The sequence below is a fragment of the Staurois parvus genome, unplaced genomic scaffold (assembly GCF_062004578.1).
Source record: "Staurois parvus isolate SC_StPar_1 unplaced genomic scaffold, SC_StPar_1.0 ptg000694l, whole genome shotgun sequence".
Taxonomy (NCBI): Eukaryota; Metazoa; Chordata; class Amphibia; order Anura; family Ranidae; genus Staurois; species Staurois parvus.
Window position 1 is genome coordinate 6,624,949 of NW_028318490.1, and position 18,855 is coordinate 6,643,803.

At 41.8% G+C, this 18,855-nt stretch overlaps 1 protein-coding gene across 1 annotated transcript in view; it reads left to right on the forward strand.

Moving 5' to 3' along the window:
- The first annotated feature begins 484 nt into the window (after window positions 1-484).
- Window positions 485-18,855, forward strand: part of ROM1 (retinal outer segment membrane protein 1) — a 40,019-nt gene continuing 21,648 nt past the window's right edge. The window contains exons 1-2 of the mRNA XM_089652880.1: window positions 485-1,188; window positions 3,927-4,173. Coding sequence (XP_089509006.1) covers window positions 608-1,188; window positions 3,927-4,173 — 828 coding nt within the window. The 5' untranslated portion in view covers window positions 485-607. The remainder of the gene's footprint in view (window positions 1,189-3,926; window positions 4,174-18,855) is intronic.

Below are 18,855 nucleotides of genomic sequence, written 5' to 3' on the forward strand. Positions count from 1 at the left end.
ACGCAACCGTACTGGGCTACGCTTTCGGAAGAAGTCCATTCAAATGAATGAGCTAAGACAGCACAACTGTTTATAATGTAGCTATTATTGTGAGAAATAACCAATATCACTCTGAAAAACTACATATAAACAGTTTCTAAAGGCAGGAATAATGGTCACTGAAATTATTTAGAGCCCTAAAGGCATAAACAACAGTTGAATATCAGATCTTTGTTTAAATGACAAATGGTATGTTAAAGTTACTAATGAAAATTAATATAATGGCATGTGTAGCCTATAATGCTTAGATATCTGCTATTTAAATATAATGTGGGAGATAAGACAGGCCCATTAATAGTTAGGGATAGTCAGGGGGTTAAATAGAATTTAGGTTGACAAAGACACAGCAGGACAGGAGGAGATAGTGTTAATGAGCTATTGTCAGTAGAAACAGCTGAGTGTTGGATTATTCACTAGCTAATCCGATTCTCTTTCTACCTCGGACTCTCTCTGCTCCCTTGTCCTACGCGGAAAACCTTTGGGTCTCTCTCTCTCACCGCCAAAATCCCACCCCTTTGGGGTTAACAAAGGGGTTATTAGATCCCCTAACCCTGCCTCCCCCATCAAGATGGTTCTCTTCAAGACTAAATTTACTTTTCAAAAGCGGGTAAAACTTGCTCAAACGCTATGGCTCCTCTCATGGGTCAGTGTCCTAGTGGGATGCCTGACCTTTGGCTTGGGGATCTTCCTAAAGGTTCAACTATGGATACACAATGAAGTGATGGACAACACTGTGGCTCATGCTGTTCCTAACACCGTGATTACTGCTGGACTTGTGGGAGTCCTGCTTGGTGTGTTTGCAAGCAAAATCAGTCAGGACTCTCTTGATATGGTCAAATATCCTCGCTGGAAGTCTTTGATGCTCCCTTATTTTTTCTTTTCCATTCTGAGTTGTCTGCTCTGCCTGACTGCTCTTTTCCTCAGTATTGTAATGAGAGGAAGTCTGGAGGAATCCTTGAAGGTTGGCTTGAGGAATGGCATTAGGTTCTACAAAGATACTGACACTCCAGGTCGATGTTACCAGAAAAGAACCATGGACAAATTGCAAATGGACTTCCAGTGCTGTGGGAACAACCACTACAAAGATTGGTTTGAGGTTCAATGGATCAGCAATCGCTACCTGGACTTCTCCTCCAAGGAAGTAAAAGAGTGAGTTTTTTTACAATTAGATCTAGATCTAATCTCTAGAAGAAATGAGTATAAAATATTCATGGCAATTCTAATACAGACAGCCAGGTTTCATGGTATACCCATGCCAGTGGAACCTGTAACAATTTTGATTATAAAATTAGACTTGTCTAGCATCTGGATTGGTAGGCTAATATAAACTGCAAGCTCCAACTTATTTATTGTGTCCCCCAGTAAGAAGGAAAGGTGAACCACTGCATAACCTATGACTCTTTAAATGGAATAATGAAGAAGGAATTTGCTGTCTGTGACAGCTCAGGTGATGATCCATTTAACTTCCACTAGACATCATTATTGCTACTTATTAGCTAAATGTGTCACAATGCAGCACCCATGTTAATGTCTGGATGTCACTGCACTAGCCCAGACATTTTCAACACTGATTCACAAATTGGGAAATAAAGTGTTATTCTTAACCCAAAAACAAAACGTAATATATTGCAATTTAACTTATTTATCTGCTGTGGCTACATTCATTAATTTTTTCAAAATATTTCTCCCTTTATTTTCACCTGATAATCCTGCCAGTAACCTGCTTCCTCTCCTAGCATGACAACACTCACCCACCACACTGTATCTATGAAGGAGCAACAATGTTACCCTAGGCTGCTTTCCTGATTTGGACTACAACAACCTCCCCCTTTTCTCATCTCCAATACATAGGGAGGAGGTGTTCCATACCTAAAAGAAAATAGCTGGGAAAGTGGGTAGCATTGTTTGAGGTATCAGTTCAGAATTCTGGCAAGATCAACAGGTTATTTTTTTTTCTTTACCTTTAAAAAATGTACTTGGCCTGAAAAAAAAGAAAACCAATTATCCCATCAAATTTAATAACTGCTAAGGTACAACATATTACCTTTTTGTTCTTGGATCGAAATATCCTTTAAGCTTGCAGTCAAGGAAAAGCACACTAGTCCAGTCATCCACTTCTTTTAACTGAAAAAAAACAATTATATTTTTGACTACATTGTATACATATTTGAGTTACTGGTCCATATACATAATCTCCTATACCTGATTACACTATATATAAAACTTCGAAAAACCAAAGATTTTGGGGGGTTGATTTACTAAAACTGGAGAGTGATAAATCTGGTGCAGTTCTGCCAGGGCTAGATTTACCTCTCAGGAGCCGCTGTAGTGCAGCTGTATCACTTCACTGCCTCTTGTAAGGGACCTGCAGCCGGAAATAGAGCGGGTGCATTGGAAAATGTGTCTGGTTCCCCTCTTGCCTGCTTACCCGTCAGACCTCAGCTAAAGTCCTTGTCTGCACTTACTTCTCACACAGATTTTACAAAAAACATCCTCCCATTCGCAGCAGAGCCACTGCCGCCACCTGCACTGCTGTATATTTAGCAGAGATGCCAGACCGAGTTCTAGCATTTCTGCTAGAAGAAATTCCAACGCATGGGGGTGATTAGGGCACCTCCCTTGGAAGGGCACCTATTGGCACATGCCTACAATGCCTATTGGGAAATCTGGCTGTGAGCTCTGCATAGAAACCAATCAGCTTCCAGGTTTTTTGTCAATGCCTAACCTCCTTGGCGGTATTCCCGAGTGTAGCTCGGGGTAAAATGTCAGTACCAAAAGCGGTAACCCCGAGCTACACTCGGGCTTACCATGCGGCGATACACAGGGATTCCCTACAGCGCTTACCTTGTCCTTCGCTCCCGCGTTGCGTCCCCTGCAGCGTCCCCAGCCATCTCTTCCGGCCGATGCCGGCATCTGGCTTCCGAGTTCCGGTCCCCGTGACGTCGGGACGTATGGGCGCAAATTTGAAAATTTAAAAAAAATGACATTTTTTTTAAAACGATCATTTCATAGCAAAACATTCCTGTATCAAAGTATTTCACACACATTTTGTCCCTGTGCCCTGCCTGCATTTTGACTGTTCTTTCTGCCTGGAAACTTAGAAAAGTCCACGACGTCCAAAAAGCGTCCCTTTAGGTCAAAATCGGTTTTAGACCGGCTAGAGAACAGCGATAGTAAATCAGAACTACTTGCAGAATTGAGTGATAATAATTCATGGGGGAAATTCGTCAGACACTGAAAACGATTTTGCGACTTTGCTCAGTGATGTGCGAACTCGGCGCTATATTTCAAATGTCAGTGTTTTTGATTTGATTATATTATTGAATTAAATGTATTATTATTATATTATTATTTTTTATGAGTATTTATTAAGTAAGAAATTACTAAGAATTGCAGGCCTACAATACATAACACCAAATTTCCATGCAAAAAAATGGTACCGCTTTTGGTACAAAATTCCTGACATAATCATACCGCCAGGGAGGTTAATTGAACAAGCTGACTGGCTACCAATCACAGCTGCCCCAGACTTTGCATTCTCCAGTTTTAGTAAATCAGCGCCAAGGTGTTAGGAGAAAGGCATCACAGATGTAAATTCAGCCCCTCTGATAAGAAAATCAGTAGGAAAAACAAACATTGTTGCTTGCATGCTCCATAATGGTCTTACTGCCTATGTTACTGAATTTGTAAATGAGGAAGTAGAAAGTAGTTATTCTTACCGCCTGGCAAAGTTCACATATTGTGCAATGTGACATTTACTGGCGGTTACTATAGTAACTATAGCAAAACTAGTGTGTACTTCTTTGATGTTTTACACTCTTTCCCGTCTGTAATGTTTTCTTTGATGCCCTACTTTTCAGTAATTCCTATTATTCTTTTATCTGCAGTCGTATAAAAAGCAATGTGGATGGTAGATACCTAATGGACAGTGTTCCATTCAGCTGCTGTAACCCCAGCTCTCCTAGGCCTTGCATCCAGAACCAGATCACCAATAACTCAGCCCATTACAGCTACAACTACCAGACAGATGAGCTAAACATCTGGGTCAGAGGCTGCCGGGAGGCCTTACTGAGTTACTACACTGGAATTATGGCCACAAATGGCGCGGCTGTCACTTTGTTCTTCCTTCTACAGGTGAGAAAACCAGACATTGTTTTGCTACTGTTAGACTTTACACTCACCGGCCACTTTATTAGGTACACCTGTTTAATTGCTTGATAACACAAATTGCTAATCGGTCAATCGCATGACAACAACTCAATGCATTTAGGCATGTAGACGTGGTGAAGACGACTGAAGTTCAAACATTGGAAGCATTGGAATAGGAAAGAAAGGAGATTTAAGTGACTTTGAATGTGGAATGGTTGTTGGTGCCAGACAGGCTGGTCTGAGTATTTCAAAAACTGATCTACTGGAATTTTCAAGCACATCTCTAGGGTTTACAGAGAAAAAGAGAAAATATCCAGTGAGTGACAGTTGTGTGGACAAAAATGCCTTGTTGATTTCAGAGGTCAAAGGAGAATGGGCAGACTGGTTGCTGTGCCATTCAGATGGTAGGGCTTGTGTTAACGGTTCAGGCTGGTGGTGGTGTAATAGTGTGGGGGATATTTACTTGGCACTAGCAAGGTGTGCCTAATAAAGTGGCTGATGAGTGTATATTTGAAGGAAACTTCCTTCTTTTTCAGTATAAATTACCTGCCTAAGAAAAAGTGCTGGCTAATACTTTTTATTAGCCTCATTGGCCTTTTCATGTATTCCTATGGCCCTAGGTACATTCCACTACTAAGGAGTTGGCTTCTCCAACTTCAGTGCCTAAGCCCCACCACTGGAGCTGTCTTCATGCCGCTCCGCTCTCCAGCTAGAGTGCTCTAATTGATCTCTCTGATACTGTAATTGGAGGATGTTAGGGCAGGCAGGTGAACCTAGCACCAGGAGGCAGGGCTTAGCCCAAAAATCATAGAATTTAATTAGCCTTTAATAGCAGGGAGCACCCTGGATGTAAGAAGGAAATAAAGGTAACAACAATTGGGGCAGCACAGTGGCTAAATGGTTAGCACTTCCGCCTGGCAGTACTAGGGTCGTTGGTTCGAATCCCAGCCATGGCACCACCTGCCTGGAGTTTGCATGTTCTCCCTGTGCCTGCATGGGTTTCCTCTGGGTACTCCAGTTTCCTCCCACACTCCAAAGACATGCTGGTAGGTTAATTGAATCCTGTCTAAATTGGCCCTAGTATGTGTATGTATGAATGGAAGTTAGGGACCTTAGATTGTACACCCCTTGAGGGTTGGGGACTGATGTGAATGTATAATATATATATGTAAAGCGCTGCGTAAATTGACGGTGCTATATAAGTACCTGAAATAAATAAATAAGTAGTTAACCTTATAGATTTGCTTTAAAGGAGAATCATGGGGTATAAAAAAAGAAACCTCCATAATCACACCATGCTGCAGCATCCATGTCACACTGGAGATGTCTCATACCAGCTCTAAGACAGAGAGCTGACAGATCACATGACCACTAATCTGGTCAGCAGAGAACAGTAACTGTCAGTCAGTGCACCCCGCTATGTTCCTCAAGCACTCACAGGAAAACCAGGATGGGAAGGGGGTGGGCATGTCTGGTTTCAGCTCTCAGCCACATGCAAAAGGAAGAGCCAGCTGTCATATAAACTAATTTGGCATAGCTCTGTGCCATCAAGTGGGCAGTTTCTAAAAATGTTCCTTAAAAATGTCTTGCTTCGGTGTATGAGCCCAGCTGTTTGTGAGTTATATGACAATAGTCAGAGTGAGACTGCCATTGGGCTTTAATTGTTACAAGGCTTCATATTTTACTTATAAAGATAATAAGAAAGCTGCTGTCTACTACTCCAATTTATTTTAATATTTTATATTATTATTTAAAACAAGCCTTTCCTAGGGGCTGCCATTTTGGAAACACTAGTTGTCTGGCTGTTATGTTGATCCATTGCTGACATTTTGAGTCAATAGTGTGAAACAAGTATGCAGGTCAGGAAAGTCTGAAGTTAAATCCAGAGACCATGTAACAGATTAAGCCAACTCTCAGCCCCCTGACATTCTTATAGTTTAGATTTTCAAATTTTTACACATTTTATGACATGAACCCATTTGGGTAGTTACGTAGCACATTCATTACTGCTTATTAACCAATTATGTAGATGCATACCAGTATGGAAATAATGCAAGCTTTATATAAGAAAAGATGAATAAAAGTACATACAGTGCTCAGCATAAATGAGTACATCCCTTTTGAAAAGTAAGATTTTAATCAATATCTCAATAAACACAAGAATAATTTCCAAAATTTTGACAAAACTGAGTTTTATAGAGCATTTGTTTAGCTCATTACATGAAAGAAAGGTTAATAACATAATTTAGATAACAAAATCTTCAATTTTACTCAAATTAGTTGATGCAAAAATGAAGATACCTCGCAACAAAAACTATTACTAGTATTTTGTATGACTTCCATGATTTGCAAGGACAACACCAAGTCTTCTAGGCATGTAATGAACAAGTTGGTGTCATATTGCAAAATCTCTCTTTTTCCATTCCTCGAGAACGACCTCTTTTAGAGCCTGGATGCTGGATGAAGAGTGATGCTCAACTTGTCTCTTCAGAATTCCCCATAGGTGTTTGATTTCAGATCAGGAGGCATACTTGGCCACTGAATCACTTTCACCCTGTTCTTCTTCAGAAATGCAACAGTGGCCATAGATGTGTGTTTTGGATCATTGTCATGTTGGAAAACTGAATGACAACCAAGGGCATGGAGTTATTGTAGCATCATCTCTTTCAATATAGAGCAGTACATCTGTGAATTCATGATACCATCAATGAAATGCAGCTCCCTGACACCAGCAGTACTCATGCAGCCCCACAGAAGGACACTGCCACCATGTTTCACTGTAGGCACCATTTTCTTTGTACTCCTCACCTTTGCGAAGCCATACAATTTTGAAGCCATCAGTTCCAAAAACATTTATTTTGGTCTCATCAATCCAGAGTACAGTCTCAGAAGTCTTCTTCTTTTTCAGCATGGGCCCTGGCAAATTCTAGGCAGGCTTTTTCGTGCATGGGCTTTAGGAGAGGCTTCCTTTGTAGATGACACCCATGCATGCCATTCCTCAGCAGTGTACCCGTATTGTGTCATGGGAAACAATCAACCCAGTTTGGCTTTCTACTTCTTTAGCTAAATATAGTGAACTTGCATGGCCATTTACTTCAACCCTTCTCATCAGAAGACGCTCCTGTCGAGGTATTCAATGGATGGCCTGGACGTCTCTGTGAGATGGTTGCAGTCCCATCTTTGTATCACTTTTACTACAGTATTCTGACTGATAAGTAAAGCTTTGCTGATCCTGTAGCCTTCACCTTTCTTGTGTAAAGAAATTATTTTCTTTCTCTGGGCTTGTGACATTTCTCTTCCATTGCGGTGCCATTGCTGACAGCATGAAATGGGAAGGGGTTTTCTTTGTTAAGTAACACCCTTTTTATAACCAACTGTCTGCCGGATATCTGTTTAATCAATAATTAGACTCACCTGTAGTTGAATTCTTGTCAATTAGGATTTTGTTGTCTAAAATTTAGCTTTGTTCCTAACACTTTCATTGGGGTGGATTCATTTTTGCAACATGGTGTTGAATGAATAGGTTGAGAAAAATACTTTTGTGTGTGTACAAATGAACAAATCTTGTTTGCAATCAATGGCTTGCATTTGTGGGAGTATTTTGTAGTATAGTGTACCAAGGAAAATGTTGATTCTGAAAGGAAAGTAAAGGTTTTCTGACTAATCTGTTGGGGTCTACTCATTTATGCATCCAATGTACAAAAAGGTATTATCAGCAAAAGGGCCCAACAAGAGTCCTGGTGGAATTATGTACATATACTCAGGTATATACAGTATAGTTATTAATAAACATCCCTTCAGGTGAATGTTGCAGTTTCATTAGAGGCATTGCTGTAGCAAGCAATTATAAGGATTGGTGCATGGGTTATATAAAGGTGAGGTGACTGGATGAAGGATGAGATTCCCTCACAATCCACTGGCTTAGCTAAGCTAAACCCTAACAGAGCAGTGTTTCTCAACCTTTTTTCAGTCAAGGCACCCTTTAAAATTATGGACAGTTCCGGGCACCCTTTAAAATTATGGACAGTCTGGAGGCACCCCATTCTAAAATGTGAAAAACCATTCTAATAGTTTAATATAACGTGGCAACATCCACACATGTAGGACATCCAACATTAGAGGGGATTTATTCTTCCAAAGCAACTGCACTTTTGCACACTAAGTAGTATTCCAGTGTTTCTCTTCTCCATTACCGAGCTAATGTGAATCCAGCACTGACGGAGAGGGGCAGGGGAGGGTAAAACTAGGATGCTGTGAAGGCAGCTGACATCCTCCTTATCAACTGATGATGTCATTGGTTGTCAGGACGCCAGCAGCTAGAAGGTCGTAATGGTGCACAATGAAAACCCGTGGCTTTCTGTAACTAAAAGGTAGGCTTTTTCCGCCTGCTGGCTTGTATACGAGTTTTTATGCAATTTTTAGACATTTTGCCAAGGCACCCCTGAAGAAACCTCAAGGCACCCCGGTGTGCCTGGGCACCCTGGTTGAGAAAGGCTGAAATAGACGATTGCTTTAAAGTGGAACTCTAGTTATTTTTTCTTTCCTCTTGTGCCTGCCTAGTTAAAAAAAAGTAGCAAAACACTACTTTAACACAAACAGATGTCCTATGACAAAAGCAATAATAAGGCATACCCCCCCTCCCCAACAGTCTTCTGAATTCTGAGAGAATGCCTTATATTTTGATACGAATTCCACAGTCCCACAGATCCAAGAACTGTCCTGCTACATTACCCTGTAGAAATGATAGCCAACATCAATTACTCAACTAGCAGTTTAGTCATTGTACTCTGTTGTTCTAACTTATAACCATTCAGAGTTTCTGATGCTGTCATATCGCAGTGGCAGCTCTTTTCTGATTGGCTGCAGTTCCATAGCTTCTGAATGGATACAAGTTAAAGTGATGGAGTACAATTACTAAACAGCTAGCTGGTGTTTTTTAACTGATTCATGGAAATGGCTGCAGACTGAACACAAGAATCCTGCAAACCTGGTGAGAGGAAGAACTGCGGGTGGAGGAGAAGGGTCAGGATGCATGGATAGATGGGGAAGTGAGCAAGCTGTACACACTACACAACACAATTTATTATTTAGAAGTGTTTCTCAGCCCCTGACTGTATCTGTGTATACACGCTGAAGGAGATGCACTGTACTCTGTCACTCTCAGTATCTGTGTACATACAGTATGGGACAGGAGTATACACCCTATGTAGTTTTAAACTCTGTTCAACCATGCTCCTTTAAGTGTGTGCAATCCATCCCAAGGTGTCCCTCATTCTTGGGTTACAAATTTGGGAGGTATGAATAAGCCACATACAGTACATTCCTTGTGAGAAAACTGAAAGAGAAAATAAGTAGCACTACACCACAGTAAGGATGAAACAGGCACTCTTCATTCCCACGCCTCTCAAATAGCCCACATTTTCAGGGATTTGTACACCAATCTCTAAAACAGCCTCTGAAATACCCCACAACCCACCCTCCTCAGATCTCCTTCACATATTATACAATACCTCATCAATAACCATATCTAAACTCCCTGAATCTGAGCTACACTGACTCAGCTCACCAATTGGCAATGAGGAAATCAGTTACACTACTGAAATGTTCCCATCAAAAAAAAGCTCAAGGGCCAGGTGGCCTACCTTATCTTTACGATAAAACATTTCTACCAACCTTAATGCTACACATGGTCAAGTTATTCAGTGATTTTGTTAACAAAATATCTATATCAAAGGGACATGTCAATGTCCTTCATCGTGGTCATTTCCAAACCAAATAAAGACCATACTAAACTACAGGTCAATAACTCTATTGAACCCTGGCTTAAAATATTGAACAGTTTACTAGCTCTTAGATTGAGCAGGATCCTACCCTTGATAATACACCAAGATCAAGTGGACTTTGTGCCAATCAGATAAGCCAGGGATAACACTAGAAAGTAACTGACTTCATTGGTGTGGCCAACGTGAATTAGGGAGAGGCTCTTTACTAAGCCTTAACTTAGAAAAAGCCTTTGCAGGCTAGGCGGGTCTTTTTTGTTCTCCACCCTAAGATATCAGTATTAAGGTCCCCTTCCTGCAGGCCATCACTCTCCACCCTTAGGAATCAGTATTAAAGTTCCACCCCTCCTACAGTCCTCATATGTAACCTCTGGGCCCTCTACCATCTCCAAAGGCACAAGACAATGATGCCCCCATTCTCCTCTTTTGTGAATCCTATGTATAGAACCCCCTAGCAGTCCAAACTGGAAAGAACATCAATAACCTCAGAATCCCAATTAGAAACAGAGTTTATGGATGACATACCCCTGTCTTGAATTTAAACTCATAACTCCTCAACCTTCACAAATCATTGGCCCTTTATGGTTCACTCTCTGGCTATAAAATATACCAACTTTAAAATAGAGGTTGTAACCCTCAATATGTGCCAACAAACACTTTAACATTTATCTGCATGGAAAGCTAGCTTACTGAAATACTTGGGAGTGAAACTAACCCCTGCCTATGACACACTCAACAAAGAAAACTTCCTACTACTGTATTCCTACATTGGAAATGTACCCTCAACTTGGAAAACTTATCACGTTTTCTTCAGTTGCATAGCAACCATCAAAATGACCAGTTTTTTGAAACTATTATAACTCTTTTAGACATTATCCCCATCCCTATTTTAAAAAGTTAGAAAATTGCATTCTGAACTTTATCTGGAGCTAAACACAGAGTCTCCAAATCAGTCTAATATGCCTCCCTCAACTAAGGCAGTCTAGTGCTCCAAAATATTGCCAAATACAATTGAGCAATGCACTTGGGAACCCTGGTCTTTTTATGCCTAAAACCAATGGAATGAGATGGAGAAAGTAGCACCTTTTCACCCTAATGTTATTAAATGGCAATGCAGTGACATAAACTTCTAAATTACACTGCAGCATGGAATTTTTCAGAAATATATGGGGATGCTCAAAACAAAACTACTTTCTGACCTAATCCCTTAAAACTTCTTTCCTATTCAACCCTTAAAATATCTCAACCTTTGATCACTGACTAAGGTCTTATTTGGATACCTGGTAGATGACAGAACTAGATAATTACTGTTGTTTACAAACCTCCAAAACAAATGTCTTACTACTCCCAGACAATTTGTAACTCACTGCAATTCTCTAAATTGACCCCATTTGAAGGAATATGCCTCTCAGTGCTTTCCCACAAAGACCTAATGACATATACACTATATTGCCAAAAGTAATGGGACGCCTGCCTTTACATGCACATGAACCATAATGGCATCCCAGTCTTAGTCCGTAGGGTTCCATATTGAGTTGGCCCATCTTTGCAGCTATAACAGCTCCAACTCTTCTGGGAAGGCTGCCCACAAGGATTAGAAGTGTGTCTATGGGAATGTTTGACCATTCTTCCAGAAGTGCATTTGTGAGGTCAGGCACTGATGTTGGACGAGAAGGCCTGGCTCGCATGTCCAATTCATCCCAAAGGTATTCTATCAGATTGAGGTGAAGACTCCACCCCAAACTCGCTCATCCATCTCTTTATGGACTTTGCTTTGTGCACATGCGCAGTCATGTTGGAACAAGAAGGGGCCATCCCCAAACTGTTTCCACAAAGTTGGGAGCATGAAACTGTCCAAAATGTCTTGGTATGGTGACGCCTAAGGAGTTCCCTTCACTGGAACTCAGACACATCCATCAGATTGCCAGACAGAGAAGTGTAATTCATCACTCCAGAAAACACATCTCCACTGCTCTAGAGCCCAGTGGCGGTGTGCTTTACACCACTGCATCTGACGCTTTGCATTGCACTTGGTGATGTAAGGCTTGGATGCAGCTGCTCGGCCATGGAAACCCATTCCATGAAGCTCTCTAGGCACTGTTGTTGCACTAATCTGAAGGCCACATGAAGTTTGGAGGTCTTTAGCTAATGACTCTGAAGACAGTTGGTGACTTCTGCGCACTGTGCGCTGCAGCATTCGCTGGCCCCGCCCTGTCATTTTAAGTGGCCTATCACTTCATAGCTGAGTAGCTGTTGTTTCCAGTTGCTTCCACTTTGTTATAATCTGACTAACAGTTGACCGTGGTACACTCAATTCTCATGTGTGAATAAACACACAGAGCAGCAGGTGCCCCCATAGCAAGCTGCTTCCTAAGGGGGCACCCGACAGAAAGGAGGAGCCAGGAGAGCTTGCGGGGGACCCAAGAAGAGGAGGATCCAGGCTGCTCTGTGCAAAACCACTGCACACAGCAGGTAAGTATAGACATGGTTGTTATTTTCAAAATATTTAAAAAATGAACTGTTTTAAACAAAAACAGTTTGAAAAACCATGGAGCACAGCCAGGGGTGGACTGACAACTCATGGGGCCCCCGGGCAATAGCTGATCATGGGGCCCCTGTGTCCTTGCCCAAACTCAAAAAAGCCTATGAAAAAGGTACCAGGGGCATCTCATGGGGCCCCCTACTGACTCCGGGCCCTCAGGCAGTGCCCGAGTTTCCAAATGGTCAGTCCGCCCCTGGGCCCAGCAATGAATTAAAGTACAATTATCAGCTGGCACAATATTCTATGTATAAAAAAGCCTCAACTAATTGCATTGCAATTACACACTCAATTCAAACGGATCCTGGACATTGAATACATCTAGGCAAAAACCATCAGCCCAGGATGGAGGTGAAGAGGTAAAAGGAAGGGTGATGATTACACCATCTCGAGGACAGAGCATGCTTGAACGTAAATCCAAAAAACTTACAATATCATTAAATTATGGAGCATCCATGAATATACCAAAAACGTATATAAAAACAAATAAACAGTGTTCAATGTCCATATATATTTAGATAAAAAGATCTTCCACCATCCAGCAGATCTTTGCAGTGTAACGAAAACACAGAGTGCCACCATCTTAATTAAATGCACACTCACCAAAACATAAGCTGTAATAGGTACAGCAGACACAGCATGCTCAGCCACAAATCCTCCCCAAGTGTATGTACTTCCACTCTGGAATCACTCCTCTTAGGCAGCAACAAAACGCAACTCCCACTGGAACAAACAGAGCTCACCAAGGAGCCAACAGAAAGCTGAGAGCCACTGACAACCTGTGATTGAGCAGCAGCGGGACATCAGCACTGAAACTCCACCCCAGTCTTGGATGGTGGAAGATCTCTTTTATCTGAATATATATGGACTTTAATATAAAAGAAACTTCACGCTTGAACACTCTTTATTTATATATTGTATGTTTTTGTTAAAGTCACTGGTGCTGCATCATTTCATGTTATGGAATATATTTACTGGGATTACCCACTTATCAAACTATAACGAAAATTTTCCATTCCATGATTTACTGAGCGTTTGACATTTGGATCCCCTCCTCCCTCAAACCTACCTTCTCGGTCTACTCCTGATGGACTTCTCCAAACCAGCCAAAAAACTACCAACACAAACACTTACAAGAGTTAGATGCTTAGTAGTCCTTAATTGGAAACATGCTGAGTGCCCATTCCTTGTAAGAGAGGATTTAGGAAACCAAACGGATGGAAAGTCTGACTACCTGCCTTCCTAATTCATTACATAAAACAACAGCCTGGTAGCTGTGGCAATTTATGAGGCGCAACAATTTAATTCACAGAATTGGCTGTGAAAAAAAGATATCAAAACCTCTGCATTCTCCAGAAGATCAGATTAAATTTGAAGCTGACGTTCTTTCTGATCTTCTTTCATAATCCAAGGCACAATCTTTGTAGATTTTTTTCTCATTTTCCATCTTTCTCGTTTCCCTGTTCATGTTCAATTCCTCTGCCATCATTTGCACATTCAATCTTGGATCTGGTTCTGAGCATATAAGAGTTCACACACTCTGTCTACATTTGCATCTGTCCTTTGTGTATTTGGCTGTCCATTTCTTGCATCATCGTGGACGTCATCTTGCTGCCCCTCCTTAAACCACCTATACTATTCAAAAACACTTGATTTCTTCATGGAATGTACACCATTAGCCTGTTGTAACAGAGCTACAGTTTCACTCACACTCACACTCTACTACTCCGTAAACACTGAGTCAACTGGTCTGAGACCCAGGAGAGCGCAAGTAAGAACACGTCTAAACACATTCTAATGGGAATGGCTGTGTGACTCACCATCATAGTGCTCCACCATGGGCATTCAGGGAATTAAATTGTCACACCTTGTACATTAAACACTATGTAACCTCGCCCCTCTGACCTCAATATGATTAACAACCACTTAGCTACGAGACTGACCAACCCATAGCCAACCTCATCCTCAACCCATATTTTTACCTAGAATTTTTCCCTGTTCTCACTTTACCTTCTATACTCTATCAAGTGATATCACGTATGCTGTTATTTAATAGTCTCCTTTACCCAGCAGTGTGAAACAGTAGACTCATTCTGACGTCATATAAATAAACACGATACTCAAAAAGCTTGCCCAAGAAGATACTTTATTAAAAAAGTAGAGCTATAATGTGACATTTTAGATGTGATTGCTCTTTCACATGGAAATGAAACATTTTACTGTCAGATCTACTGTATATTTATGCATTGACTTCCTGTAACACAATGTCTTATACCAGTCTCCAATCCCTAGGACTCTTTTTGAGGAAGATTACTGGCAATAGATGATTATTTTTTTCACCTGCCAGCTAAATTAAAAAAAACTTACAGATTCCTCCATCCACACAAGTGAGGTGGATGGAAGAATCCCATTGCTGGGGCATTGTATTTTGACAGCAGCTACTGTCAAAATACACTGATCAGCCACTGCAGCTACCCATCAACAGTGCACAGTGCAGCGTGTTTCCAGCACAAAGACCAGGCTGTTATCAGGAGCTAACTAACGATCTGTACCCGGGACTCCCAGTTCAGGGTCGCTTGATCCCTGTGATAGCCTTTGATTGGCTATCACAGTGATCAGTCACTGTGCAGCCCGCTCCTGTGTTTTTTTTCTTTCTGAATGGGAGAGAGATACATTGTATATCTCTCTCATTGCAGAAAAAAGTAAACAAACGTGTGTTCATAAAAAGGGCTGGTAAATTTTGGGTAGAATTTTTTTTAAAAAAAGCATTTTTTAAATTATCATCAGTGTCAGTTAGTGTCAGTGTATTTTGGGTGGGATAAAAAAAAAGCAAAATGCGCACTTTTGTTTCTGGGCCATACACACAACAAATAACACACACATATGTGGTATCACTGCAATCATCAGGAGCAGGAGAATTTATTTTGGGTTGCTCTTTGGTGGTAGGTCATAGTAGTAGCAAGAAATATAAAGCTACATTTAAAAAATTATTTTTTTTTTTTTACAATTTTGGGTAAGTTTTCCTTTGCTAAAAAAAGTTTTTACCATTTACCACCTAAAGAAAGCCCAATTTATCCTGAAAAGAACAAGGTATAATCTACCTGTCACATGCACAATGTAATTGCGATGATATGTATGATTTTACAAAATTGTGTTCAGGCATTAGGATTTGTTTTACCCTCAGTCATTAAGAGGTTAATCACTGCTGTGTTTTTTATTTTCTTGCTATATAAACAAAAAAAATACAAAAATGTTTGAAAAAAAATACATTCATTTCTGTTATAAAATTTTGCAGATAAATAATCTTTCATCATAAATTTAGGCCAAAATGTAGTCTGCTGAATTTCTTTGGTAAATACAACCGACATTAGTGTGTATTTATTTATTCTGTTTGAAAGTTATAGAATCTACAAGCTATGGTATATATCTGTGGTCTCCAAACTGCAACCATTTGCATACCTTTATCTGGCCTTTGGGGCACTATTCCACCTACTGACTCGAATGATAGAGCACTATTCCTCCCAGTGATACCAATGATGGGGCACTATTCCTCCTACTGACTCGAATTATGGAGCACTATTCCTCCCAGTGATACCAATGATGGGGCACTATTCCTCCTACTGACACCAACAATGGGGCACTATTCTTCCCAGTGACACCAACGATGGGGCACTATTCCCCCCACTGACACCAATGATGGAGCACTATTCCTCCCAGTGACACCAACAATGGGGCACTATTCCTCCCACTGACACCAACGATGGGGCACTATTCCCCCCACTGACACCAATGATGGAGCACTATTCATTCCACTAACACCAATGATGGGGCTTTATTCCTCCCACTAACACCAATGATGGGGCTTTATTCCTCCCACTGACACCAATGATAGGGCACTAATATTTCCCCTAATACCAAAGATTGGATGTTGTTTACTCCCACTGACAGCAGGACATTTTGTACTCTCACTGAACACAATCCAACCCCCTAAGAACTGAAGCACAGTAAAATGGCCCTTTGTTTAGAAAGTTTGGAGACAACTGGTATATATAATTGATCAGTGCTGATGCATTGTCTGCCTATCTCATTTCTTGAGACCCTAAAATGCCAGGACAGCACAAATACCCCTCAAATAACCACTTTTTATAAAGTAGACACCCCAAGGTATTTATTAAGAGGCATGGTTTTTGAAACTAATTTTTTGTCATGTTTTGGAAAATGAAGAACTTAAATAAAATGTGTTTTGTTGAACATTTATTTTTACATACTGTCACCAGAGCAGTACAGCATCATCATATGACTGGTCTGGCAGTGATCAAGGACACTGACTGGTGACAGTATGTAAAAAAAAAATATATATATATATTTTTTTAAATCACTTTTTTTAACTTTTTTTTTTTTTACATATTGTGACCAGGGCAGTAGAGTTTCACCATAGTTACAATGAACTGTTCTGGGAAGGTGATCAGGATTTTTTTTTAACACTGTGATTGCTTATTACAGTGATGATCACTGTTATAAGCAATAGGTTTCTCCATTTATGTGCCATTGTGTACAATTTTGATAGATGTGATTGGCCACAGCTATCACATGGTACAGTTCTGCTTTGATTGGCCCCTGACCAATCACAGAGATCACAGTAGTACACACTGAATAGCTATGAATGAAAGCCATTGTGTACAACTGACATATGACCACTGTTATTGGTCACAGCAATCACATAGTACCAGGGCCAGCCCAGTACATCAATCTGTTTTCCGCTGTGTCCAGTGGAAAAAATCATATATTTCTTTATTCGTTCAAAGTCAAAACATCCATAAAAACATGAATATGGCTGATACATTTCACAATGTTGATCCAACAGCATTTAGTTATAGCCAGTGGTGTATTTTGGTTTTGTGCTTCTCTGGGCAAGACTAAAATCGGGCGCTCCCACCTAAATTTGTCCCAGCCCTTTCCTGTTTAAGATCCACCTCTGCATGACAGGACAGGAGGGGGGCAGCATGACAGGAGGGAGGCAGCGGGGCGTGGGACAGGAGGGGGGCAGCAGGGTAGATGGGGGCAGCAGGACAGGAGGGGAGCAGCGGGACAGGTGAGGGGCAGTTTGACAGTAGGGGCACCGGGACAGGTGGGGGCAGCAGGATAGGAGGGGGGCAGCGGAACAGGAGGGGGGGCAGTGGAACAGGAGGGGGGCAGCATGACATGGGGGGCGTGACAGGGGGGCAGCGTGACAGAAGTGGGAAGCACCAGTGCTCCAAGTTCTTACCTGCCCATCAGCTGCTCCTCCAGATGGTGTTACTATCTGGTGCCAGGAGCAGTAGGAGAAGTCATCTGCAGTAACAAACTGCTTCTTACTCACTGGACCTTTAGAGAGAGGTGATGAAGCAGGGAAAATGGCTGGTCTTTTCTGGGAAATGGCTGGTCTTCTCTCTGATGTAAAGTTGTGAGGTTCTCAGGGCTCTGAGGAGTAGAGGCTCTGTCCTGTGCAGAGCAGGAGGAGGGGGCATGCTCCATGCTGTCTTCCTCTTCTCTGTCCTGGTCCTCTTGCTTGCTCCTCCTGGGAAGAAACCTGTCATCCGTTTAGGCTGTGCTGGACCCGGCTGCCGGCAGGTAGATGCGCTGCTGAGGAAGTGCTCGGGTGGGTGAAAGCTGAGGTGCTGATGTGAGATGCTAATCCCTGCCGGAGCTCCTATGTCAGGCGGCCAGGCATGCCAGCTCCGCACCCTGGTTCACTGTCCCCCCAATCTTCTGTGACTTCTTTTTGTAGGAGGTGCTGCCCCCCTGAAGAATGCTGCCCAAGGAAAACACCTTGTTTGCCTCCTGGCAAATATGCCCCTGGTTATAGCAACACACAAATTATATTATATTATACTATTATTCTACAGGATTTAATAGCACCTACAGTTTACGCAGCACTTTACTACAAAAGGGCAGACAGTACAATTACAATACAAATTACAAGGAGGATTCAGAGGGCCCTGCTTGTTAGAGCTTACAATCTAATAAAGTGGTGTATTTTGGTTTTGTGCTGCCCTAGGCAAGACTAAAATTGGGCACCCCCCCCAAGACTAAATTCGGGTGCCCCCAGGGGCGGACTGACAACTCATGGGGCTCCCGGGCAATAGGGGATCATGGGGCCCCTGTGTCCTTGCCCAAACTCAAAAAAGCCTATGAGAAAGGTACCAGGGGCATCTCATGGGGCCCCCTACTGACCCCGGACCCTCGGGCAGTGGCCGAGTTTCCATATGGTCAATCCGTCCCTGGGCGCCCCCCACCACCTGAATTTTTCCCACGCCAGCCACGGTATACCATTTGGTGCCAAATTATGGTACCTAAAAATCTCCATAG